At 37.6% G+C, this 25,795-nt stretch overlaps 2 protein-coding genes across 7 annotated transcripts in view; one reads left to right on the plus strand and one right to left on the minus strand.

Moving 5' to 3' along the window:
- The window catches only part of carhsp1 (calcium regulated heat stable protein 1), a 111,081-nt gene extending 107,482 nt beyond the window's left edge, over positions 1-3,599 (plus strand). For 4 of the 5 annotated variants that reach the window (XM_043711592.1, XM_043711595.1, XM_043711596.1 and 1 more), the window contains exon 4: positions 1,037-3,599. In XM_043711592.1, coding sequence (XP_043567527.1) covers positions 1,037-1,196 — 160 coding nt within the window. In that variant the 3' untranslated portion in view covers positions 1,197-3,599. The remainder of the gene's footprint in view (positions 1-1,036) is intronic. The other variant, XR_006314783.1, reaches the window with a different exon arrangement.
- Positions 3,600-5,249: 1,650 nt separating this feature from the next.
- The window catches only part of pmm2 (phosphomannomutase 2), a 23,135-nt gene continuing 2,589 nt past the window's right edge, over positions 5,250-25,795 (minus strand). The window contains exons 3-8 of one of the 2 annotated variants that reach the window (XM_043711588.1): positions 21,362-21,438; positions 17,525-17,616; positions 15,377-15,476; positions 9,898-9,973; positions 8,748-8,863; positions 5,250-7,079 (exon numbers count right to left, since the gene is read on the minus strand). In XM_043711588.1, coding sequence (XP_043567523.1) covers positions 6,975-7,079; positions 8,748-8,863; positions 9,898-9,973; positions 15,377-15,476; positions 17,525-17,616; positions 21,362-21,438 — 566 coding nt within the window. In that variant the 3' untranslated portion in view covers positions 5,250-6,974. The remainder of the gene's footprint in view (positions 7,080-8,747; positions 8,864-9,897; positions 9,974-15,376; positions 15,477-17,524; positions 17,617-21,361; positions 21,439-25,795) is intronic. The other variant, XM_043711589.1, reaches the window with a different exon arrangement.

Consider the following 25,795-nt stretch of genomic DNA (forward strand, 5'->3'; position numbering starts at 1 on the left):
TTCTGTCAGTTCCCCAAAGTATCCTGTATCTTCCAATAAGATCTCTGTTTCATCTAAACTCCAATGAGCACAAACTCAACCTATGTAACTACTTCTCATAAGAAGATCCATTCATACCTGGAATCAACCCAATGAATCTTCTTTGGACTTCCTTCAATGTCACTATGTCTCTCCATTGGATAATGGGACCAAAAATGTTTAAAGTATTTCAGGAGACCAGGCAGCACAATAGCTCAGTGGCTAGCACTGCTGCCTCACAGCACCAGGGACCTGGGTTTGATTCCTGCCTCGGCAGACTGTGGAGTTTGCACATTCTCCCTGTGTCTTTGTTGGTTTCCTCCCACAATCCAAAGATGTGCAGATCAGGTGAATTGTCCATGCTAAATTGCCCATAGTGTTAGGCGCATTAGTCAGGGGTAAATATGGGGTAGGGGAATGGGTCTGAGTGGGGTTACTCTTCGGAGGGTTGGTGTGGACTTGTTGGGCCAAAGGGTCTTATCATCTCTAATCAGATACTTTCCAGTTTTCAAATACTGAAATTATTAGCTAGATAAATGTGTGTGTGGGTGTGTTGCTAACTTTGGTATTCTCGCTTGGAATGAAAAGAGGGTGGGGGAAGAACCTGCTAATATTTTTTCCTAATCTGGGACACTTCACACTAGTTAGTTCACATGTGCCTTCACTTTTACATAGCAAATCGATTTCAAATATTTTCATCGTGGTCACAGGAGCTCCAGTTTGTATCAGAATCTGCTTGTCTCTCTATTGTTAAATGCACAAGACTTCAGATGGGGACTGGTGCTGTGAAAGCGGAACTATGGTAATAGACAGTGGCATAAAGAAGTGCGTGTTTACTAATCGTGTGACTAATATTTTGTGGATAATCTTGGAACTCTGCTACTGAGTCCCCATCTTTTTGAATGTGAAAAGTCAGACTAGGCCTAGTGGCTACATTGTTTCCTGGCCCTACTTTTATGTACTTACAACATGCAAGTGGGCACTTTAAGTTGAATGTGTTCTTTCTTTTTCATGTCAGTATCGAAGGAGAATATGTCCCAATGGAGGGGGATGAGGTCTCTTACAAGCTCTGTTCCATTCCTCCCAAAAATGAGAAGGTACAGGCTGTCGAAGTGGTCATCACCCACCAAGCACCAGGAACAAAGCATGAAACATGGTCTGGACATGTCAACTTATAAGAATGGTCAACTATCCTAACCTGCTATCCAGCATGGAGGTTTAAGTATGAGCAAATATCAGAGTTAAGTGTTTGAGCAGTAGGCATTCTATCTGAGTATTTGAAAGATTAAAACTTTCTTTTACAAGGTGCGTGTTCTAAACATATAAAAATTATTCATTAAACGACAATTGGTTATCAGTTTCAACATCACTCACACCTTCCAAAATTTCCACTACAGTCTCTGAGCTGGTGAATGTACACATAGAACTTTGTATCAGGGAATCATGATTTGTCCCCTCTCTATCTAAAGAATGTGTGCAGAGAATAGTTAAGTCACTCAGAAATAAGCACATTGGAAGCTGCATTTTATTATGAAGCAGCTGTGAGTTGGAAATGTATTTCAAACTGCATTGCCCTACACACTTAGTTAGCCTTAATTCCATTTGAATCTTTTACACAGTCAATCATGCGTGTAATTTATTGATTTAATCATTTAAAAATGTATTTACCCTCTAACATTTTCATCTTAGCTCTGCTCTGGTCTGCATGATCCATTGCTCAAGGTTCATCGTGTGAGCAGGTAATCGGCCTGTGCCATAACCCTCTCCAAACTAGCCAGCAGGAGATGAAAGAGCACTACGGTTTCCCCTCTTTCAATTCGATCTTTATGTGAACTCAATGGAGTATGTGATCATGCTTTATCACTCAGTATTGTCAATGTTCTATAATGTACATTAGTTAAAAGGTTTATGATATTTCAATACATAGAACGCTTTGACAGTTGTACCCATATTAATTCAACACTGCTAATTTCTGGCTGGCTGGGATCTAACCACTCAGCACATAATGTTTTTAATCAGTACAGTTTTAAAGAAAACAGATATTCTTACTATAACTTTATGGTGTATTGCCTGATTGGGAATACAAGTATGAATAAGGTGGCTGTTCACTGCTGTGAAACTTGCATATACCAACTGAGATTATTAGTATAAATACACATAGATATCTGGAAGGTATTTGGCTTTAAAGAAAATATGGCACACCCATCACATTCTTATGAGTTTTTATTTTTGGTCAACCATCTAGAGTATTGCAGTAATTAGTAACTGGGCAACTTTTTAAAATAAAAAGTTGTCCTTATAAGTGATATGGCAAAAATAGCTTGACAATTTTTTTTTGCCTGTGCCTTTTTACAAGACAACATAAGCTCTTGCAAATCTGTGATTAAAATTGAATTTTTCAGTGCTGTAATTGTCTTGCACACTTTTAAATCTGACACCTTTCATCAAGATAATCAATCAAGCAAACCAAACTATGTTCAATGTTGTGATTCTCAAATGGATAACGAATGGGTGGTGGAATTATAATGAGTGACAATCTGAGATAGGAAAATATTATTTCCACTTGATGTTCATATCCATTTAATTAAAAATGGAGGTTGATTACTTGTATTTATCCTGCTAGTGAGGCATTCCTTGTCAAATTTGCCTTTGTTTCTTATTCAAAGTTACCAAAAGCTTAACAGTATAATGAAGAAATGAATTTACATTTAAAATTAATAGATGTTTGGTTTGTAGTGTAAGATAAGCTTTTAAGGATTTGTGCACAAACGTTACTGTCATGTTGTGGAACCTATTTGGAAAAGAAAATTTTACCATTTTTTCTGGTTAAACATTACAATTTTGTGTCTAACTGTTAGTGTCTACCAGAAGATCAGGTTAAAAGTCTCTATTTCAATAAATTCTTCTTGACTTTAATTCTCTGCTATATTAAGAGTCGAGGGTTCTAGTCAACTGATTTCGGTTTAGAGACTGATTTTTTTTTCCACAAGTCTCCCCCTCACTTCCCTTTCTTTTAAACTGCTCTAAGTCAATATTAAATGTAGAAAACTCTCAATTCATGAGTAGAAGGCAATGAAAAACTTGCTCTGCATATTGATTTAAAACCCAAATCATTGCTGTTACCAGAAAAGGTCTGGATCCTGGACGCCTCCTGTATTTTCATTGGAAAATACCAGTGAAGGCAGAATTGATTGCACTGCCTGCAAAAGGCATCTGATGTAAAAGAGACTAATTATGTTGCTGTGTCTTCTTCAAACATCTTGCTTTTTGTGAAGAATGTTTAATTTGGTTATTCTTCAGTGCCTTAGTCTCTGATGAACACTATTTGGACAAAACAGAAGCAGAATCCATTTTACCCCCATGGCAAAATCAGTCCTCAGTTTATATTTATACATATGAATATTGTATTGATGTATTGTGCATTGTACTTCAGCTACAATCCGTTACATTTGAACTATAAAATTAGAATCTGAGTTAACTTTGAGGAGCAACGTGCCTTTTGATATTTACGTGTAAACTGCTATTCATGCATTTGATTATTTGGGGCAAATAAAAGTATAAAATGTTTGAATAAATGACAATTCTTGCATTGATTTAAAGAAACCGTTTTTGACTCACTAAAAAAAACACCAGGACTTAAATTATGAAATGTTATAGATATTGACATTACTTTTTGAACAACATACCCTTTTCGGGCACCAATAATATCTGATGGTAGTAAAGCAAGATAGTTAAAGATCAAAATTATATTTGGAGAATGATCATTTCCGTACCTGGATGGATGATTTTACATCAGATCATCAAATTGAGTAAACAAAACAAAGCTCTTCAGAATTTATGTCTCCTTGAAGATTTTACATTTACATAAGTACGAGAAATATTTGACATATTGGATATGAGTATTACAGAGCCCAAATGGATCACTAATAAAGGCAAATTGAGAATGCCATTCTTTGTACATCATAATTTTAACTTTAAAAATAATTTATGCAGTACCACCATATTAAAAAGTCGAGTTTTTTAACCACTTATTATCCACTTAGTAGTGAAAGATGCTATCCAGTGATGTTTCTTTAAGATGTAAACTTTCTTCTTAAATAGATCTGTTACAGTATTTCAAGTTAATTTTTCACCTTTTTGCTCTGTATAGGTTTAAATAAAGGACATCTGTGTCTTGAGTATTCTGCAGATGGGCTTCCAGTTTAAAAGGCTTTCTTGGCTGTTACACCATTTTGATTAACTTCACTTTGTTTCTGATACCAATTTCTCTTTTAGTGAGTAACTTCAACCTTCATATACTGCTTCCTTTCTAAATGTTTCCAATTTCCTTCACCAACAGGCTAAAGCCCTCTGAGCCTTTTCCTAGCTGTAGTCTGTTGAAACGAGGAGGGACTTGAAAGGTAGCCATGACAGGTGTGTGCACTAAACCCCAGATTCTAATTAATGGACAGTGAATTGTACAGGCTTAAACACATGTATGGAACTTTTTAAAATGTTGAACTGCAGGCATTTCAAAGAGAAAATGGGATCCAAAGGGAAAAAATGTGTATCATTTACTCACGCAAAACTAGTACTAAATCAGAATTGTACATCAAAAATAGCATAAAAGATTACCTCTGGTTCAATTTATCCATTACAAATATAACTTGAAGCAAAGTGAGAAATTTGTCATTTTATTAGTTCTACATTTAACTTCTCAAATGTAACTCTGATATCTGAATTCATTCATTCCTTAGTATTTTTCCAGTAAAAAACAACCAGTCTCCCCTTCTAATTGGTACACAGTTTTCAAATATTTATTTTGCAAAATGCACGTTTTGAAGTCAATGGGACTAGTTGGCAAGATTGAAGGAGCAAATCTACATATTTTTAGAACATTTAAATGAAGGCAACAGAACCAGACAGGTATGTTTTTGAGTACTGCATTGATCTTTTTTATTTCAAATGTACAATTGAACATGCTAATATATTATGAAAACAAATTAGAGGAAATTGTGATCTTATGGATCTGAATGCTTTATCTTTCTTTGCAGTATTAAATTAGTAAGTAACTATTTTGGTCACTCAAACATTTCATTTAGAAACTGGACCATGTATTAGAGTCCAAGCCATCAACAGGTTGAAGAGAGTCACAGAAGATGAAAAGATGTCTGATAACGACAAACTCAATGTAACGCTGGGAGTAGATCTGTCCTTGAACAGGTTTTCAAAAAGATGTGACTATAGCCAGCTTTTTCTAAAAGAACTTTGATCGCAGCTTTATTGACTTGAAAGGTATAATATGCTTTGCAGTGTACAGAATCACATCAGAATGCACAAAAACCTTTGATCATGTCCAATTATGATAAAGAAATTTCAACGAAGATGTAAAATTGAATGCTGTATGATGTCAAAATTATTAAAATGTTAGAAAAGACAGCACGTTTCACTAGATGCTTTTTTAAAAAATAAGTCTTTCATTCAGTTCTAGTTTTGTCATTCCTGCCTCTTTCGAATTAATGAACACAAGAAAAGCTACAACCATTTAAAATGATTTGCCCACACTGATAAATATCTATGATTAAAAAAATTTGTACGGTATCTATCTTAATAGATATGGTTAGAGGTAGGAAAGTTAGGTTATTGTACCATGTTCTTATGTCTCTATTATAGATTATGAGAAACATTGGTCCTGGTATTAACTCTGGAATCCATATTGTTCACCTTCTTGAAATCTAAAAAGCAATTGCTCATCACTATTCAAACGGGGTTCAATTCAGGCATTCAAGAGGGTATGGGACCTTTTGGGGATAGTGTGATGCAATGATATGAGGAATAGGCTAGAAAGTGGAGTTGGTGCAAGGCACAATGGGTCAAATAGCCTTTTGCGCAGGAATAATTCTGTAAATATGATTAACAGCTATCCTTAGATGGAAATGTAATGATTTCCAAATTGGGAAATGTATTAATTCAAAGATAGATCATTATGGCTTCCCAAAAATCTAATAATTATGAATCATCATTGTGGAAAATTGCAGTTATAATTAAAAATGAAGATTACACACCAATAGATGGTTCTGTAGATGGGCTATGAACATTATTCTAAAATCAGAACCTGTGATATAATTAGCAAAATCTCTGCAGGGTTGCTACTGTTAGTTCAGTTATATCTTACTACATCCTTGTAAATCTCAGTGACCAGCACAATTGGGAAAATGCAGAGTATAGGTCCTTGACTGAATCAAAAGTTGAGCAATAAAATAAAGCCCCGTATGAATGTACAATTATTAAGTATCTATTAGAGCTTCTTTATTTGTAATTTAGCTAACCAGATGATATCAACTTGAAAAAAGGAATACCATCTTTCTAGAGTACTGTTTGTCAATTGCCTTATTTTTATGTACACTAAATGCTAAATTAGTTTCCTGAATATTGTACATTGAGGTAAGTAGTTCCAGTACAAACAAATGCAGAGAATGCTGGAGAAACTCAGCAGATCAGGTAGCAACTGTGAAAAGAGAAACAAGTCAGCCCAGTGAGACTTGTTTCTTCAAAACTGACTTCAAGTCTGAAGTCAAGTCCTACTGGACTCGCAACACTGTTTCATTTTCCACGGAAACTGCCAGAGTTTCTCCAACATTCTCTGTATTTGTTTCAGATTTTCAGCATTTGCAGAATCATTGTAACAATATCTTTAGACTCCATTCAGCCATAAAAATCTACTGGTTATTTTCAGATTTAATCTTTTCTTGTACTTTGAGATGACACTCAGAACCCACCTAGTTATTCAGTATTACACCATTAAAAAAATTAAAAGTTGCATTTGTACTAAAAACAGTTTTCAGCATTACTGCTGAGTGCTCTGGAAAAAAAAAAGATTTAATCAGAAGGAAAAAATATTCAATTCGAACATAATTCTTCAACTAGATGATGTGAACTTGGAAAAAAGTCCACAACTATGTTGGAATGCTGATTGCTCAGTGGAAAAACAATCCATCACAGATTCTCCTGGTGTCCTCTGGGGATGTCACAGAATGGCCTATAGTTCTTGGATCATTGAAGATTTCATAATCATTCCCACCCTACAAAAAATAGATTTAATTTGTTTAGAAAAGAAATAATTTATTGTTAAAACATTTCCAGTCATGGTTGGCTGGTGATATTTTACAGTGGGTTCCTGGGCTATTTATAAGAATGCAGGAAATTTACAAAAGACAAGAAGAAATGTTTAATGTGGGATTTCCTCCCCCCCTCCCCCCAATTCTCTCACGTTCGTGGGTTGGATGCTGAAGATGAGTTTCCAGGTCTGAGATGACCTGGTTATATTTAGGTGAAAATGTGTTGCTGGAAAAGCGCAGGTCAGGCAGCATCCAAGGAGCAGGAGAATCGACATTTCGGGCTTAAAGGAAACTCTACCAGCAACTTATTAAAATGTCTGAAAAACATGGAATGAGTTTCAAAGGTGGAGCCACAATGAACAGACCAGTGCTTTCCAGCTCCACATGACTGCTACTGTTTTTTTTAAATCACCCTTCTCAACTTGCAGCAGGTATGAAGTTCACAGGTCTGATATAAACATGGCCTGCGCCTCAACTGGTATTGAGCCTCGAGCCAACCTTTTCCAGCACAGAGATTCACCCATGTTAATACTTGAGTTGAGCAAATTGGCAGTAGTGGCACCTCCAGATAATATGGGTAGTTTAACAGTGAGCACAATGAAATTGTTCATTCTTCCATCAATTCCCAGGAGGGCTCAGCGGTCTGAAGGAGTGATGTCTTTGCAAATTTTTATAGTGATGTGCTGCTAATCCTGCATATTAAAATGTGAAGAAGATATTGATAAATGCAGCAAACTTCAAGTCAGCAGTAATCCTTTTTTACTTGCTGTTGAAGTGTATGTGCTGAACAGGTTCAGTCCCTTATCCAATCTCTACTGCAATCAATATGCAATTGAGCTGGCCAAAGATAAGGGAGTGTAGATCGTCTCTAAAGGCTCTTAACAGGGGTCTAATGCACTAAAGAATTATTTATTTTTATGAAGTGAATCTATGGCAGTCACTGAAACATCCAAACCATTTAAAGGTTTCCAATACACTATTGCAATGAAATTGAAATATTTGTTAAACCATATGTTAAAAGTACTTTGTACCAGCTTCCCTCCCTTTTGTTCTGTGACCATGGCTGCTGCTATATTTCATTTACACTATAGTACTCTACTTTGAAATGAGCAATAAATGCTGTCTAGCCAGCAAAATCCACATTGCCTAAATGAATAAAAAAAAACTTGAGAGAAAGGAGTGTCACTTTAACTTCAAGAATATCAATTTTTGGTGGCTCTTGCTTTCTTACGTATGGAGTAGATATTCAGAGTTGGAAGATCTATTTCCCCCACATGCTGTAGAGTTCTTTGGTCCTAATTGGTCTTTGCCTGGAAATCAGAAGATAGGAATGCTCTTCCCAGCTGCCAGACCTGTCCTCCAGTCCTACAAAAAGTAAAAGTACTTGCTTCTCCTTGAAGCTGAGCTTGTCTTCCCTGGAAAACTCAGATGTTCAACACTAAAAAAACCTAGAAAACAGGTTCAATCAAGCTGTTGACCTTATCAAAATGTTTAAATGATCGCTCACCTCCCAACAGTTGATTCATTATCAAGTCCCTTGCCCTACCGTCACAAATATGGAAATATTCAGATTCTGATAAGCATTTCATCCCCAACCCCTCATTTGTACCCCAATCTTCCCTACGTATGTACCGGTGAGGTTTTATCACCAAAGAAATGGATTGTCTCGTAGTTGTCACTCTCCAGGATTCCCAGACAGTATCGCTTATCCCACCCATTTGGAAATACATCAAAACTGATCTGTCCACCTAAAGGAGAGATGAAAACATATTAAAAATTAGTTACACATTTCCACCTGACAAAGCAAATCATGAAACTCCAGTATCTTAGAAATAAAAACAAAAAAATGTGTGGAATGTTGACTTTTAAATCAGTTCCAAACATTGCTGCTAGGTAAAGTATGATGAAAACATAAATAACAAATGCAGCAAACTTTTAAAGTCAGCAATATTCCTTTCTTACTTGCTGATCAAGTTCAGTTGCTTATCCAATCTCTACTACAAGGGTTATGCAAATTAGTTAATGTAGACCTGCATCTCATAAGGTTCTATATATATATATATATAGAACCAATTGGAATTTCTTCAAAGGCTTTTCCAACCAGCCAAAATTCTGGACAGATGGATAAATTGGATTTCTGAAACTCTTTTGAAGTTATGATGGAAGTTATGGCGGAGTCCAGAGGCAGTTCCTAATTACTTGCTTAATGCTGCAGTGAAGTTGATGTTGTTGTGTAAACAGGATTGAAGTGAGTTCATATCTTATCGACCTGAATGTTAAAACTCTAGTATCTGGTGTTTTGAGACAAAAAGCACAACTGAAATTTCATCTGGAGGTTAGGTTTCAAAACTCATTTGTAGATGAATTACAACAGAGTGCATAAATGTATTTAATAAGAGTACATTAAAGTACATTAATCCAGTCCAAACTAATTTTTAACTGGGATTATTTTCATTACTTCTGGAACATGGCACAAAGTTCTGTTGTGTAAAAGCAAACTGGTCTTCAATAATACATCTGCCCACATTGCTGTTGCTATCTAGATAGTGAAAAGATCATTGATATCGAACTGATAGATATAAACCTCAAACATATTGAACTGCAGTGTGATCTTCAATTTTGTTGAACATAAAAAATGAATAACTGATAAAATAAAAATCTGTAAAAGAATCAACAGAATTTTCAATTTTTCTTATAACAGCTTTTCTGAAAATACAAACATTTTGCATTACTGCACCCCCCAACTGCACAACCATGCTAATAGAAAAAGAATTGAAATTACCTATAGAAAAAGTGAGGCCCTTTCCTGCAAATTCTCTTTGTAAATCGGCCACAAATTTTTCTCTGATCATCTTCTCCTGTTGTAAAACAAGGCACAATTGTCGCTAGTTTCGAAATGCACGCAGTAAGAAACATTTAATTGGATCAAAAGTTTTCCATAGTTGTCAGTAAACTGGATCAAAATATGGGTTTGGTGTCAGTTGCACTGACAGCTTTGGAGATTTTTTCACTTCATAATTTGGTTCACTTGATAAATTTAAACTTGACATTTATCATTCAATGAAATTAAATGGATATTCAATTTGCTCATCTGCAGATATTTCTTTGCAGTTCAAGATAGTGGTGGAGGGCTGTGTGTGGGCTCTTGCCCAGGTTTCATCTGCTGTTTTCCTTTAGTTTTTCTTTGGCTGGTTAGTTGGCAGCAGCAGCAGCACAGCCGTGACAGCTGGCCACTGTGGAGTGGCAGCAGCTTCCCAGTGATTGGGGTTGGAGGCAGTGGAGACACTGCAGGTCTTGGTGATTGGAGGTTGTGGCAGCAAGGTGACCCTCCCTGCATTTGGGGCAGTCGTGGCCTGTCCTGGCAGCAGAGCCTGCTATTGCAGGCCCAGAGTGGGCACTCCTGGCCCTGGCAACGTGGTGGCAGCTGCTGCAGCAGCAGGCAGTATTTCAGGAGTGGAAACTCCTGGCGTCACTGAGGCAGCAGTGGAACCAGGTACTGCTGGTTTTCGGTGAGGTGGTGGCGGCATTGGGGCCGGGGAGTCCTGCTTATCGGTGAGGAGGGGCGGCAGTGGAACCGGGAACTCCTGCATATCAGTGAAGTGGTGGTGGTGGTGGCGGCAGAAGTGGAGCCACAGGCTCCTGGTTGCAGGGCGAACGTGGGTTCAGCAATGGGACTCGGTGGCGGTGTCAGTGAGATGGGTCCAGCGGCAAACAGATGGCATCTAAAGAATGGTGACTCCTACTTTGGTGGGTCTCTTTGGAGGAGGGGCAGAGGTACCGATGTCACTGGTAATCCGGCTCAGGATTCATGGTGGAGGTGGCAGAACGAAGATAGACTCTTTCAGTTATATCTTGTTACTTAAATTACTCAAATTGCACCAGATGTGGTGACAATTGAAGCTTTTCTCTATTTTAATGTATTATTCACTAAAATGCAAGTGACAACAAATCATTCAATTCAATATAAAGCATTCACTCTCCATTTAGAAATGGGCACACATAATGAGCACTAACTTGAAAGAATAATCTGTTAAAACATCATTAAAGCTCATACAACTAAAAAATTCCACATCAACTTTATTTCTGTTCTTCAGAAAAATCTGTGCAGCAAAATGGAATCTGTAAATGGCTGCAGTTTTTAATTCAGATATAATTCTTTTAGGTTATTCTTTGAATTTGATTTAAAACATTATGTTCATTGAGAAAAGAGTCTTGTAGGAGCTACACACTTGTCGATCCACAAATGGTGACAAGCAGTTGACATGGTGCAAGTTCTCACTAAGAAGTTCACAATCCAGTGGTCAGAGCTTTGAAGGAACTGCTAAGAAAGAAAAATGTGCTGTCTCTCATAGGAGCATGAGCAACAGCAAGAAAAAAAGCAGCCACACAAACTCTCACAATTTGAGTACAGTACAACACAGACGTGGGAATGGCTAGTCACTGTAGACTGTTACAAACGTAAAAATGACAAGCAAACTTAAAGGAAATAAATGTTAGGAAATGATCATGACCTATACATTAGTGTCTTTAATAAAGCCGTTTGAAAGTCAGATTTCCAATCCTGCCAAAAGCTGGCAGTGAATTTGTAAACAGCATTACAAATGTGCATGGTTTATTTGTCTTGATTGAAAATAAAGATCTGATTGTTGTTACTGATCTAACTTGCTAATGCTTGTTTTTGCATACATCAGTTTTCTATTGCTTGAATGAGGTAATGCTTCTTCAATGTGTTTGTCTAGTGACATGCACATTTGTGTTCAAAACTAATCGGTACTTACATCACTTTCTGTAGGCTATCCCCTCTAATAATATGTATTTTAAAAAAACATTAAAATGTCCACTTTGTTTTGTCAGTAGAAGCACAGTGATTGATAAAAATGTTTGCTTGTTTCTATCAAGAAATACTCCTTCTCAAAATAATACATTGGCCTGGATCTTCTGAGAAGTGACAATCAATGTTGGATTGGCTCACCGTTCGAACATTCCCCGACATGACATTTCCACATTTCTTCCAGGACCTTCGGAGGCTGGCTTTTCCAAAAACGGGAGAGTGTGGCCCCCCCTCAGAGAGCTTCAGCACAGTGCAGTGGAATCTGGGTTGAGAGGACACACCCACTTTTACAGCTGCAGTTGCTGTGTGGCAAGTTTATTGATTCATTTGAATGTTAGTGGATGATTGAACTGTTGGGGACTGAGGGAGAGAGTAAAGTAGGTAAGTGGTAGATGGGTGAGGCAGTAGTCAGGTCAAGGGTTCATGAGTGATTAGGGGCCAGTCCAGCAAAAGGTACAGTGCACATTCACCAGAATGAACCAGAGTGTATAAAGTTAAATTATGGGGACTGTTGCTTAAATTTGGTTCATATTCCTCTAAGTTCAGAACTTCAGAATGAGGGATTTAATAGAGTAGATCCAGAACTAAAACTATTTCCTAAAGAAGGAATCCAGAAGAAACAGCTTATGAATTAAGCTTGTTTAAGAATTAAATCAGGAATTTTGTTCTACATAAATGATAGTGGGGATCTGAAAGTGAAGGACTTTGTATACTGGGTCATATGCTCAGCAAGGACTGGCTGAACCGAAGGATCGGTTTCCCTACTGTCTGAACCTATATGACTCTTTTTGTTACGCATAACATGAAGGGATAAAGAGATATGAATCAAAGGTGTGAAAATCAAGCTGAGGCACAAGTTAGTCAAATGAATAGCAGAATATGTTCAAGTGGTTAAATAGCTATTCCTGTTGCGTTGCAATTTGTTATGTGCTGGGTCCACCACTTTTTGTCATTTGTATAACTGATTTAGATGTGAACATGAGGAGGTATGACTAGTAACTTTGCAGATGACACCAAAATTGGAGGTGTAGTGGACAGCGAAGAAGGTTACCTCAGAGTTACAACTGGATCTTGATCAAACTGGCCAATGGGCTGAGAATGGCAGATGGAGATTAATTAAATGTGAGGTGCTGCATTTTGGAAATGCAAAACAGGGCAGGACTTATATATTTAATGGTAAGGTCCTGGGGAGTGTTGCTGAACAAATAGACCTTGGAGTGCAGGTTCATAGTTCCTTGGAAGTGGAGTCACAGGTAGATAGGATAGTGAAGGCGGCATTTGGTATGCTTTCCTTTACTGGTCATAGCATTAAGCATAGGTGTTGGGAGGTCATGTTGCAGCTGTACAGGATATTGGTTAGGCCACTATTGGAAAACTGCATGCAATTCTGGTCTCCCTGCTATTGGATGTTGTCAAACTTGGAAAGGGTTCACAAGGATGTTGCCAGGTTTGGAAGGTTTGAGGTATAGGGAGAGGGTTGTATAGATTGAGGCTGTTTTCCCAGGAGAGTCAGAGGCTCAGGGTGACCACATAGGGGTTTATAAAATCATGAGGGGCATGGATAGGGTGAACAGGTAAGGTCTTTCCCCCAAAGTGGGAGAGTTCAAATCTAGAGAGTGAGATGGGAAAGATATGAGAGAGACCTCAGGGGCAACTTTTTCATGCAGAGCGTGTACAAAATGAGCTGCCAGAGGAAGTGGTGGAGGCTGGTACAATTACAACATTGAGAAGATATCTGGCTGGGTATATGAATAGGAAGGGTTTAGAGGGATATGGACGAAATGCTGGCAAATACGACTAGATTTATTTAGGATATTTGGTCAGCATGGATGAGTTGGACCAAAGGGTCTGTTTCTATGCTGGATATATCAATGACTCTTACGTGGACAAATATACCGTTAACCTTACAGATCAGCAACTTCAGGACAGCAAATTATAGAAAAAGTACATTAACCAGACCATAGAATATAAGGTCCAGTTACTGCAAGCTCCTGAAACATCAAGAGAAATGCTTCTTCACAAAAGAAAAACCACAGGTGAAATATTTAGCTAAAAATGTTCCAATCCAAGTTTGGACCAAGGAAAAAAATCCATAGATTATCATTGCTTGCTGCAATGCTTGGGCACCAATATTACCGATACAAAAGATATCGTACATTGCTGTTTAAGGCTGATAATACTATAGTGCTCTGGTATTCAACTGCAGCGGATGCTTTAAGAAACTTAGTAATAACAGAAACAGCTGAAAGTACATTTAATCCTTTACTGAAACAGTGCAGACTTTCATTGTCCCGTTCTACAGCACCACCATGTGGCAATGACTAGATACTGTATGATAAGTTACATTTTCATGAGTAAGATTTTTGGCTGGCACAAAATTACAAGGTAGACAAATCATAGCCTTTGAATGTTGTTCTTCTGGTCCTAGAGCTAAAATATCACCTGTTCCAGAGGCAAGTCTGAATTAAAAATGTATCTAATTCTCTGACATTCAGCTATTCTTAGAAACACTTCCAGGCTGAATATCTCCCTTCCCCTGCATGACCAGAAATGAATGCATCACCCAGGGGTCATCTGATCAGAACATGATACAGTTGGAACATGATTGGTCTCTCCTTTACTAGCAATATAGTTCTACATTCTATTGGCTTTGTTGCTTGATGTGCCACATTGATTGGCCATATGAGCACTGGACCTTGCTCAATTCATCCTTGGGTGTTTTGACAGCATTAATTGAATACTTGTCTTCAACTGTTTACAGTACATGGATGTATCCATTTTGGATTTTAATTATGGGGTGATTAACATTTTTTGAACAAATTATTTTATAGCTAATGAGTTTTTTTTACTATTTCAAATATATCTTCTCATTTGGTAATTTGGAAGTTGTTAAAAGTATAATAAACTAAAGGTGGTGATTCCCATTGAATACTTTAAGCCCGGAGGTCTGTGGGAAGGTTTCAAAGGGTCCAACTTGCCAAACAAGCAAAACAAAATTAAAGTGAAGATCTTCCATTTCTAAGCAAACTGCATCTTACTGCATCTGTTAACCAGAGTCCTCTTCAGTGGAATTGGATGAAAGGAGCCGATAAAAAAAAATATCAAATTAGCATTTCGGAGCCAAACCTGCAGGTCTTGTTTAGTACATGGAGGCAAGTTAAAATCATGGGAATAAACAATAAAGACTAAAATTGTAATATAAATCCAGATATTCAACAGCATTGTATCCACTTAATGCCTAATAGCATTGTATCCAATAAACACGTTTTTGTTTCACCATACTGGTGAAAAGAAACCCTGCAGTTTTAAACCAGTATTTCAATCTGAAATTATTTTAATTTGCTAAAGATTAACAGGCTGTCCTCAAGTCGCTTTTCTACATCTTCATTTAAATTATTGAAGAATTAAGCATTGTTTCCAAGGAACCCACCTTATCAAGTTCGAAGAATTCAATACGTTCTTCTTGGCTGCAATTTCTCCCAATTGGACTGATGTTCAGCATTCCATTACGGAATTCAATAAATGTGCCTCTGTGAAGGAAATGTAGCATCATTAAGTCACTAATCATCACTAGTGTTTAAATTATTGAAATTTTTTAATTGCATAGCACATCAAACTATTGTATTACAGATTATCAATTCATTGGCCAGGAGGGATTTAAACACTTTGAAAACTCCTAAGATTAATATATTGAATACATTTTAAAAAAAGATTTGTAATCTATTCAGGAAATGTAATCTTAAAAGTTGGTCTGTTACAAAATTATTCAACCAAAGAACTTAAAAAAGGAGAACTACATCCAAAACAGCACTGAAATGAGCAGATTAAAAAGCAAAAATGAACATCTATCCGTGGCATGGTGTCAGAATAGGTTAGGGACAAGAGGGAGTGCGTTCAGGCTCTTTTGGCACTGGGTAAAACTTAATTATATTAAAGAGAAAGCCTAAAGGAGGGTGATTAGTTGTGGGAGAAGATCGAACTAATATCATATTGGATTGGGTAAAGGAAAAGACTTGGTTGCTTGGAAAAAAAGTTATGCATAATTTGAAATTTAAATGGCTAAATAGTTATATAGAACGTGATAATAAAAATGGGTCAGGATTTAAGATGGGATGAATTAAGTGTCCAATAAGTGAAGCCAAACTAAAGTTTACCAAGATTCAAAATCAGAGAACTGGACTCATTAAAATAGAAAATCATGGCATTACAATAATTACAGAATCCTAATTATTGCTCAGTCAGGATTAGCAATGGAATATTCCAGGTTATAAAATATTCAGCAAGGAAATAGGACCATTCTGACATGAACTAGAACATAAAGAATATATAAAAGAAATGATTCCATAAGTACTCATTTGGACTGAACTGAGAAATTGTGAGGATTTAGTCACATTAAATACATTATATACTGCCAGTGAAGAAATCAAAGATATTATTTATAGACAAGTTAAATAAACATGTACTTACAAAGTGTACAATTTATGGGGCTTTTAATTATTCCATTATAGGGAGGTTGGAAAAGAAAGGAACGTTTTTCAATGTCTGTGCCTGTCTTCTCAGTCAGTATATTTATCCTTTAACAAGGGAAAGAAAGCACTACTTGTGCTGCTTCCAGATAATGAAGTAGAGTTAACAGGTAACCAAAGTTAACAGAACATCTAAATCAGTGGTTACAATGTACATTTGCTCAGAAAGTTTGAGGATAAGAATTATAACAGTATAATTTATAATGTTCAACAGTAACAATTCACAGTTTAAACATTTGTAAAATGACTGTGGATCAGAAAATGGAATATTTAAATAAGATGGAAAGGGATAGAGAGGAAAGAGATATAATTAAATATATTCCAGTAGGCGATAAAAGTGATGTTTTGAAAGTTGAGATTCTCTGGATGCATAGAGACGAGATAATTTCAAACTTAAAATTGAGCCCTTAAAAGGGACTTTAATTTAAAAAAGAAAAACATAAATGGAGAAAGCCTCCAGAAGAAGAGATTAGAAAAACTAATATGAATGTAAATTAGCACTTAATGGGCGATAAAATCACTAATGCTAAGCACATCAGGCAATAAACAAGGAAGCGATATGTGAGCGAGAGATTATGGTGACAAGCTTGTAATTGAAAGGGAGGGATTGCCAGAAATAATAAATAAGTGCAATCACTCAGAATTTGTAGGTGAGTATAATGTCATACAGTACAAATGAAGTTAGTCAAAATTAAACAACATAAATTTCATATTTATGTCTGAGGATTCTGGGATAATCCTAGTCTTCCAAACATGTTAGGGATAAAAAAACTGGAAATTGTCAAATATAACTTATACTTAAAGATAATGAGACAGAATAAGGTGGAACGTAGAGGCCAATAACAGTTGTAATGAGGTCCAGTTTTTACTCCTATTTCCATTATGTTCTGATTATTACTTTTCTTTAATTCATTAGAATTCATTTGAATACATTGTCAACAAAGTTAATAATAAAAATGTAAGAATTCATGTAGAATGGTTGAATTAATGTTGCTACAAGAAGACAATGCAAACTAGAGAGAAAAAGGTTATTCTAGGTAAAAAACATTTACCTTTTTTTAGGCAGCTTAATCTTGGCCATATAATTTAGACAGTAATTGATCAGGTCTTGCAGAATATCCTCACCAACAAGGCTCTGGATGGTCTAAAAATTATGACATAAAACAAAAGTACTCGTGAAGTATATTTTATTTCATTGAAAAACAATGGGCTGGGTTCAAAGTACCTGGGTGGGTAGAGGCCTGATAGTGCCTGTAGGAAACCCACACAGACATGGGGAGAATGTGCAAACACCAGGCAGTCATCCTGGGTCCCTGGCACTGTGAGATAGCAGTGCTCACCACTGAGCCACTATACTACCCCGTTTAAAGTATTTAAAAAGACATTGCAAACATGGGATTTGATGTAGTCTGGAGTTGAGAGCACAACTGAAGGAATTGGCAGAATGGGGTTTGGACGCATCTGACTTTAGTGATGCCTGTTTGTGAAGCTGGAAGTTGTTAAATGGCCCACTTAAGGTCCCAGAGAGATACACTTGCTCACTGACTGGTGGAGAAAATCTAGTGAAACATGAAATACATTGTTGACAGCTGCCCATGAATTCAATGCTGAAAGCCATTTAATGATATACGTAAGGCAGAAAAGTGATACAGTCAACTACATGCTGATATGTGTCCCCTGAACTCCCTCATTCTGCCTTCTCAAACCTAGTCCAGCACATCATTCATCCTTTCTCACATCCCCAACTATCCATTCAACGTTATCCTTATCCAATGTCACAATCCTTCCTCATTACCATTCTTGACCATGTTTCCCATCCATTCATCTGTCAACAAACGACATTACTCTGACTCATGGGCCTTTTCTCTCTTATCGGAGAAGGAACATTTACAGGAGGTAAAGGGCAAAGGTGGCTTTCCATCAATCCCTCAACTAAACTGCTGGGAAGGCCAGACATTAGTGGAGCCTCAGCATACTTTGCAACAGCAATAGAGGCTTCCATGGTAACACAATTAAATTGAAGGCAGCCACATGACAAAGAACACCCACTCATGATGGCTTGACATCAATAGCCAATAACCATGTGAATAATGATCACCTAAAACATTCTTACCCTGACAGTTTTACTTCACGCTTTTAATCTCCAACAGGCCTAGTAAAGTATAGTTACCTAGTTCGCTTAGGTTTTTCATTTCTAGCATTTGTTTCTACAAATCTTATGCGAGATCATAGATCTACCAAGCTATTGTTGTGCCAACGGAGGAAGCTTACCCTCTGCCTTCAGACCTACGAGGTGGTTATTACCTCTTATAAGTTATGCCTTTCAAATTTCCTCTCTTCTACGGAGCTGCACTTTTACGAGTGTCAGGCTGTCGCTCCTCCTGCTGTTAGTGTTGCTAATCTTGATTCTCATTTGAGATGCAGAGTAACACTACATAAGCCAAACTCTGATGCTGATCTAATGGATCTGCAAAGATGTCCATGGAAATCTCCAAAATCAACAAAGTTCTCCCTCAGCACAAGTATTGTGAGCAAAGCCTTTGATACAATCATACAAAAGAGCATGCGAGGATTCAGGATTTACTGGCATATTTCCCTGATATTTGTTCCAAATCATAGAATCTCTACTGTGTGGGAGCACATCAGGTTCACACCAACCTTCCAAACAGTATCTCACCCTATCCCTGTAACCCTGCATTTCCCATGGCTAATCCATCTAACCTAGACTTCCAGAATACCATGGGCAACCCACCTAACTGCTTTACCTGTTGTTGTATTTTAACTTGGTTTCAATGGCAAGTTCTGGAAAGCCCCTGGCATTTGAGTAAAATTGCAGAAGCCTTTTAATATTGCTGGAATTGACCTGTTGGCATACTGTAATCGACTTCCCACCTCTTCCAAGGACATCGCTTGTAGATAGCCTAATGTGTTGCAGTTCAAATTGCAAGTCAGCAGGTGGGGATGGCTTCTTCATATGCTGTCAATTTCAACGGTTTTAATCGGTCATTCATGGCTGCAAATTAGAATTCAACTCAATAGTTCCATATGAAATTTTTAAAAAGATTTGACTCCTGGTAAGCAGGTCCCTGGTAATAGCACAGTTTTAAACACAGTACAACAGTATAATAGATATATCTACCGTTACAATTTGCTGTTTTTAAAGTTATCAGTGCATCATGTAAACAATAGGTGTGCAAATTGTCTCCTAATTTGATTCCCATTCAGTTAAAATAAAACTCTTTAGGTTGCCCAGCAGAGTAATACTTCTCCATTTCACATTTTTGTGATCTGAACTAAAACCTGTTTGACATCCTCTGATCCTGATAATGTGTTCATTAGAGCTCAGTAATCTTGCTCCAAACAGAATATCCTCCTTTCACTGGCTTCTTAGTCAATCGGAAGACGCTGATGTTCTTGGATGGCAGGCTGTGTCAGTGCAGGCTCACCCCTGACCATTAATGAACAGGGGTTCAAAACAGAACCTGTGTTAGCTTCAGTTGTCATGAATGTTTTTACTTCCCTGGGGAAACTGCGGTTATGCACTTTGGTAGGAAGTATAGAGGCATAGAATATTTTATAAATAGGGAAAAGCTTTGGAAATCTGAAGCACAAAGGTCCTATCTGCCTAGTTTAGGATTCTGTTAAGGTTTATATACTGATTCAGTTGGAAGTTAGGATGGCAAATGCAGTGTAACATCATTTCAAAACTGCTAGGACATGAGCAAGAGATGAACTTCTGAGGTTGTATAAGGTTCTGATTCGACCACATTTGGAATATTGTGAGCAGTTTTGGGTCCTATATCTAAGGAAAGATGTGCTGGCATGGAGAAGTTCCAGAGAAGGTTTACAAAGAATGATCCCAGGGATGAAGGGCTTGTCATGAGAAATAGTTGAGCACTCTGGGTCTATGTCAGTAGAATTCAGAAGGATGAGAGGGGAGTCTGATTGAAACTTACAGAATACTGAGAGGCCTTGATAGAGTGGAAGAGGAGAAAATGTTTCCACTAGTTGGAGAGATAAGGACACAACAGGACAGCCTTGGAGTGAAGGGACGGCCCTTTAATACTGAGAAGAAGAAGAATTTCTTCAGCCAAAGGGTGATGAATCTGTGGAACTCATTGCCGCAGAGGCTATAGAGGCCAAGTCATTGAGTACCTTTAAGACAGAGATGGATAAGTTATTGATTTGTAAGGGGACCAAGGGTTACATAGAGAAGGCAGGAGAATGGTGCTGAGAAACTTACAGCCACGACTGAATGAAGGAGAATATAAAATTAGTGACGAAGATGAAAATTAGAAAACAGATTTTACATCATTATTATATACTTTTGTTACAATCTAATATATGGCGAATTTTAGATTTTAATTTACACTAGCAATTTTTTGCTGTTTTTATTTCATTTATGCGGAACCTGATATGAACAATAAATGCTGGCCAACCGGCGACACCCATGTTCCAATAATGAATAAAACAAAAGTAAGAGAACGAGACAAATAAAATTTGATCAGCAGCAAAAATAATATTGGCATTCAAGAATGAGAGAGATTAAGTGGTCTATTAAAATAGGACAAATGTTGAAAGTTTCATAACTGAGTTTTCAAAAGAAAATATTAGTTCAATTTCCAGCTGATCAGTAATGCTGGGTGCATAAATTGCTGCTGCATATTTTCAGCTGAAAGCTTTGTACACACATTTTCCAGTGCTGTGTCAGTGTGAAAGATTAAACAAACTCCTTCTACATTTCTGTATTTGAGAAAAGAGGATCAGAATAAGCTAGTTCAACAAATCAAAAATAAGTATCTCCTGGGGATAAGCATATATTAATAATAAAAAGGGCATTATTTCACCCTAAACACATGCAGGTGAATTTCAGTATTGAGAAAACGTACTTGTTTCGCAAAAAACTTGCCAGCTTTATATGCAACTAAGCCATTTTCAGCGAATACGTAATCGACTTTGCAAACAACTGAAAGGAAAATAGAACAGATGTTTTAGAATAACAACCGAGCCATTCATTTTTCTGAGGCCATAATGCAATAAGTCTCTGTACAGACGACCAATTAAATGGCATAGTTTGCTTCAGTTGTTGATTCAACTCTGAACAGCATACCGCCTATTGACCAGTGACTTAAAGATGAAATACAAAAAAATTAGACCAGTCACTAAATACGTTGCATTAAAAATATCTTGTAACATACAACTGCAAATTAAATCACATTATGTTCAATATAATTGAGCCTTGTAAAGTTGGTAGTTTTCCAGCACCACTCTAATCTAGACTCAGGTTTACAAAGATGCGTGGAAGATCAAGCAATTGCCCAAAGACACACACGAACATTTCCATGCCATGGTCACTAGCAAGTAATGAGATATAGGAAATGATTGATAATCCTGCTTCCTGAGTCAAGGGGAAATAAAACCAATTACACCATTAACCCCATAACAGCAACAAATATTGATTGCATATATTGAAAAAACATTTGGCTGCACATAGTTATCTAGGAATGTAAATTGTATAAACTGTGGAGATATCCTGTTGAGTGCCAGTAGCATAAACGAGGTTGGGTATGGCAAAGAAGGCAATCTATCGAGGTTTGATTTGACAGCCTGCCTTTCTATTCTAGTTTTTCCAAGATTTAGAAACTAGGTTGTTTAATGTTCAAACAGATCTGCTCCAGGGGAAAAAAAAAAGCTGATTTCTAGAGGGATCGTGATACAGTGATAGTGTTCCTACAATGGGGCCAGGAGTCCTAGGAGCAATTCCCACTTCCTCAAGAGATATGTAACAACAACAACTCTGAACTGGTGAATCAGAAAATATAAAAAAAGACCCAAGTTCTCAGTGGAGACAGTGGCATAGCAGTCATGTTACTGGACTTGTAATGCAGAGCCTCAAGCTAAGGCTCTGGGGACTTAAAGTGCTTTTCCACCATGGCAAATGGTGAAATCTAAATTCAATAAAAAATCTGAAAAGCCAGCCTAATGGCAACAATGTAACCATATTGATTGTCATAATACCTACCTGATTCACTAATATCCATCTAAATAATTTATTTAATTAAGGAGACAAGTGATTTGGTGTTAAGAGGTGAGTTCTTAAAAATTTTAAAATAAGCTAAATTCTTCACCAACGTCCTCAAAGCATTTAGAGGAAGGTGGGCACCTCAGAGGTTGGAATGCATTAATTTAATCCTCTCCCTCTCTTCCTACCTTTCCCTATTTTTGTTATTGCAGCACTGCCAAAAAACGGTTAGAAAGGTAAAATTAACGGCTGTTTATTTAATTGCACATTGTTTTCAGAATAAAATAAACTAATGCCACAAATAGAGCTTGATGAATACGATCTTCAGACTGTTAGAATCAGAGCTGGGAGCTAAACATTCTGGGATATGTGACTTTTTCAAAGGATAGCCAGGGAGGAAAAGGTGGTGGATTGGGTTGACTGAGCAAGTAATTTAAAAACATACAATAAAAGCTTCTTTAAAGATAAACAAAGAAGGAAGGGAGAAGCCAAAGTGATCATATATCCCTCAGACAACAAGGCTGGAGAAATAATAATGAGAAACCAGGAACTAGGAGAAGATCTCTGCTAGCAAAAATACTAAATGACTAAGGGAAAAAGGTGGAGATGAAATAAATACAAAATGTAATAGCTACAGAAAATGTAATAGGGAACCTAATGGGGCTATAGATTGCATCTTGTTAAAGGAAGTAGCTGCAGATGTAGTGGGTGCACTGGTAGTAATCTTCAAGGAATCCTTAGATTCCAGGAAAGTTCCAGGGGATTGGAAAACTACCAATGTGACACTCTTATTCAGAAAGGGAGGAAACAAACACAGATAATTATATGCAAATAAGCTCTCTTCTGTCATTGATAAACCTTTAAAGTCTGTTGTAAAAGATATAACAGCAGAGCATTTAGAAATAAGTAACATAATCAAGTAGAGCCAGCATGGCTTCATGAAGCAGAAACTATACCTGACAAATTTCTTTGAATTATTTGAAGAGATACCAAGCAGAATAGACAAAGGGGAACCAGTAGACATAATACATTTAGATTTCCAAGAGGGCTTTGATGTTGCTTAATAAGAGCCAATGGGTTGGGCATAGTAAATTAACATGGACAAAGGATTGGCTAATTAATAGAAGACAGAGCAGTGGGATTAAAAAAAGCATTTTCAGGTTGCCAGATTATAACTAGCAGAGTGTCACATGGATCAGTGCTGGGGCAATCAAAGCTCATTGGCATATAATTATGTGTTTTTGTCTCCTCCCTTTCTGAATAAGGGTGTCATGCTGGTAGTTTTCCAATCCCCTGAAACTTTTCTGGAATATAGAGATTAATGACTTGGATGAAGGAAGTGAATGTACTAATTATATATGACAAAAATAGGTAGGAAGGCAAATAGTGAGAATGACACAGAATCTACAGGGAGGGGTAGACAGGTAAAATGAGTGGGAAAAATTGGCATGTGGAAGATAATTTGGGAAAATGTACAGTTAAGCACTTGAACAGGAATAGACAACTTGAATATTAGTTAAATGGAGAAGGACTGCAGAAATCTGCAGCATAGAAACTGCAACCACACAAGTTCAGCAGGGAACAGAGAGGCAAATAGAATGTTGGTCCTTAATTCAAATGGAATGGAGTATATAAACAGGGCAATCTTGCTAAAAGAATACAAGGCACTAGTTAGACCACACCTAGAATCCTATGAACAATTTTGATCCTCTTTTCTATAAAAGATACACCAGCAGAGGAGATACATCAGCAGAGGAGGCAGCCCAGAGAAGGTTCATGAGAATGATCTCAGGCATGGAAGGAACTTCTTGTGCGGCAAGGGTAAGCCTGTACTCATTGAAACTTAGGAGAATGAGAGGTCACCTCATTGAAACATACAAGATTCTTAGGGATTTCACAGGGTGGATGCAGAGAGTTGTTTCCCCATAAGGCAGAGTATATGATCAGAGGGCACAATTGGGCCGAATGGTCTGCTTCCACACTGTAGGGGTTCTATTTTTTTTTCTTTTTTTTTCCCACACTACCACCTAAGTGCGGTAGTGCTTATTTTTTCCCCAGCACCCATGGTGTGTGTGTGCAGGTGTGAGACACAGTGAAAGACACAAAGTGCACAAATCTTTATCCAAATTCCACCACCAGGAAGACAGGAAAACACCCGGGTGGCCAGTGACAAACACTGCCCTTCTCATCAAAGGGCAGTGCTGTGTGATCAAAACAGTGAAGGGGAGGGTAGGAACTAAATCAAAATAGAGTTGGAGGGAGAAATAATGCACTCCACTCCCTGTGGCGCCCACCTCTCCCTGAACAACTCCAGGGTGTTGGTCGACTGTAGGGGTTCTATGATTCCAAAAGTGGACATTTAAGTCACATGAGGAGGAATTTCTTCTCCCAGAGGGTAGTGAATATGTGGAATTCTTTGCTGAAGGCTGTACATGCTCAGTTGTTATCAGTTGTATATCCAAGCATAGATACAAGAGCTATGGGGAATTGGAGTTGAGGAGTATCAGATCACCCATTGATTGGCAAAGTAGATGGCTGAATGGCCTACTCCTCCTCCAATATCTTATTGTCTTGTAACCTCTATTTCTGTTCAAGTTTCACTGATCGAATCACAATTTTGGTTGGCTAATTGGGCACCCCTAAAGCTTCAGCTTCTCTGTATCTGAAGGTAAACTTCAAAGTTGGAACAGGAGGGAACGGGTTGGTCTCTTGGTATTAACCTCCTGACTTGGTGCATCATGTCAAGACCAATGAGTCTATATTTGATATCTTTAATGAGATATTTTAAGTGCAGACTCAGTTACCAAGACTATAACGAAGAGTAACTACTATTTATTGTATATGTCTCTTTATCTTTGAATTAGTTATTTATGAGATCCATATGTGTATTATTAGGAACCATAATTTAGTGATTTCACAATACTGGACTAAAGTTATGTAAGCTTTGTTCCTCTAAAATCCACAACAAAGCGGCACATGGCCTCTGGGGGAAGCATGTCTCAGGTGACTTGGGACTGAATCATCTTCCGCAGCTACACTGGCACCACCCCCCACGTTTTCCTCCGCTACATCGATGACTGTATCGGCGCTGCCTCGTGCTCCCACGAGGAAGTTGAACAGTTCATCCACTTTACCAACACCTTCCACCCCGACCTCAAATTCACCTGGACCGTCTCAGACACCTCCCTCCCCTTCCTAGACCTTTCCATTTCTATCTCGGGTGACCGAATCAACACTGACATCTACTATAAACCGACCGACTCCCACAGCTACCTAAACTACACCTCCTCCCACCCTGCCC

Source organism: Chiloscyllium plagiosum, chromosome 21, assembly GCF_004010195.1.
Source record: "Chiloscyllium plagiosum isolate BGI_BamShark_2017 chromosome 21, ASM401019v2, whole genome shotgun sequence".
In the NCBI taxonomy this organism is placed as follows: domain Eukaryota; kingdom Metazoa; phylum Chordata; class Chondrichthyes; order Orectolobiformes; family Hemiscylliidae; genus Chiloscyllium; species Chiloscyllium plagiosum.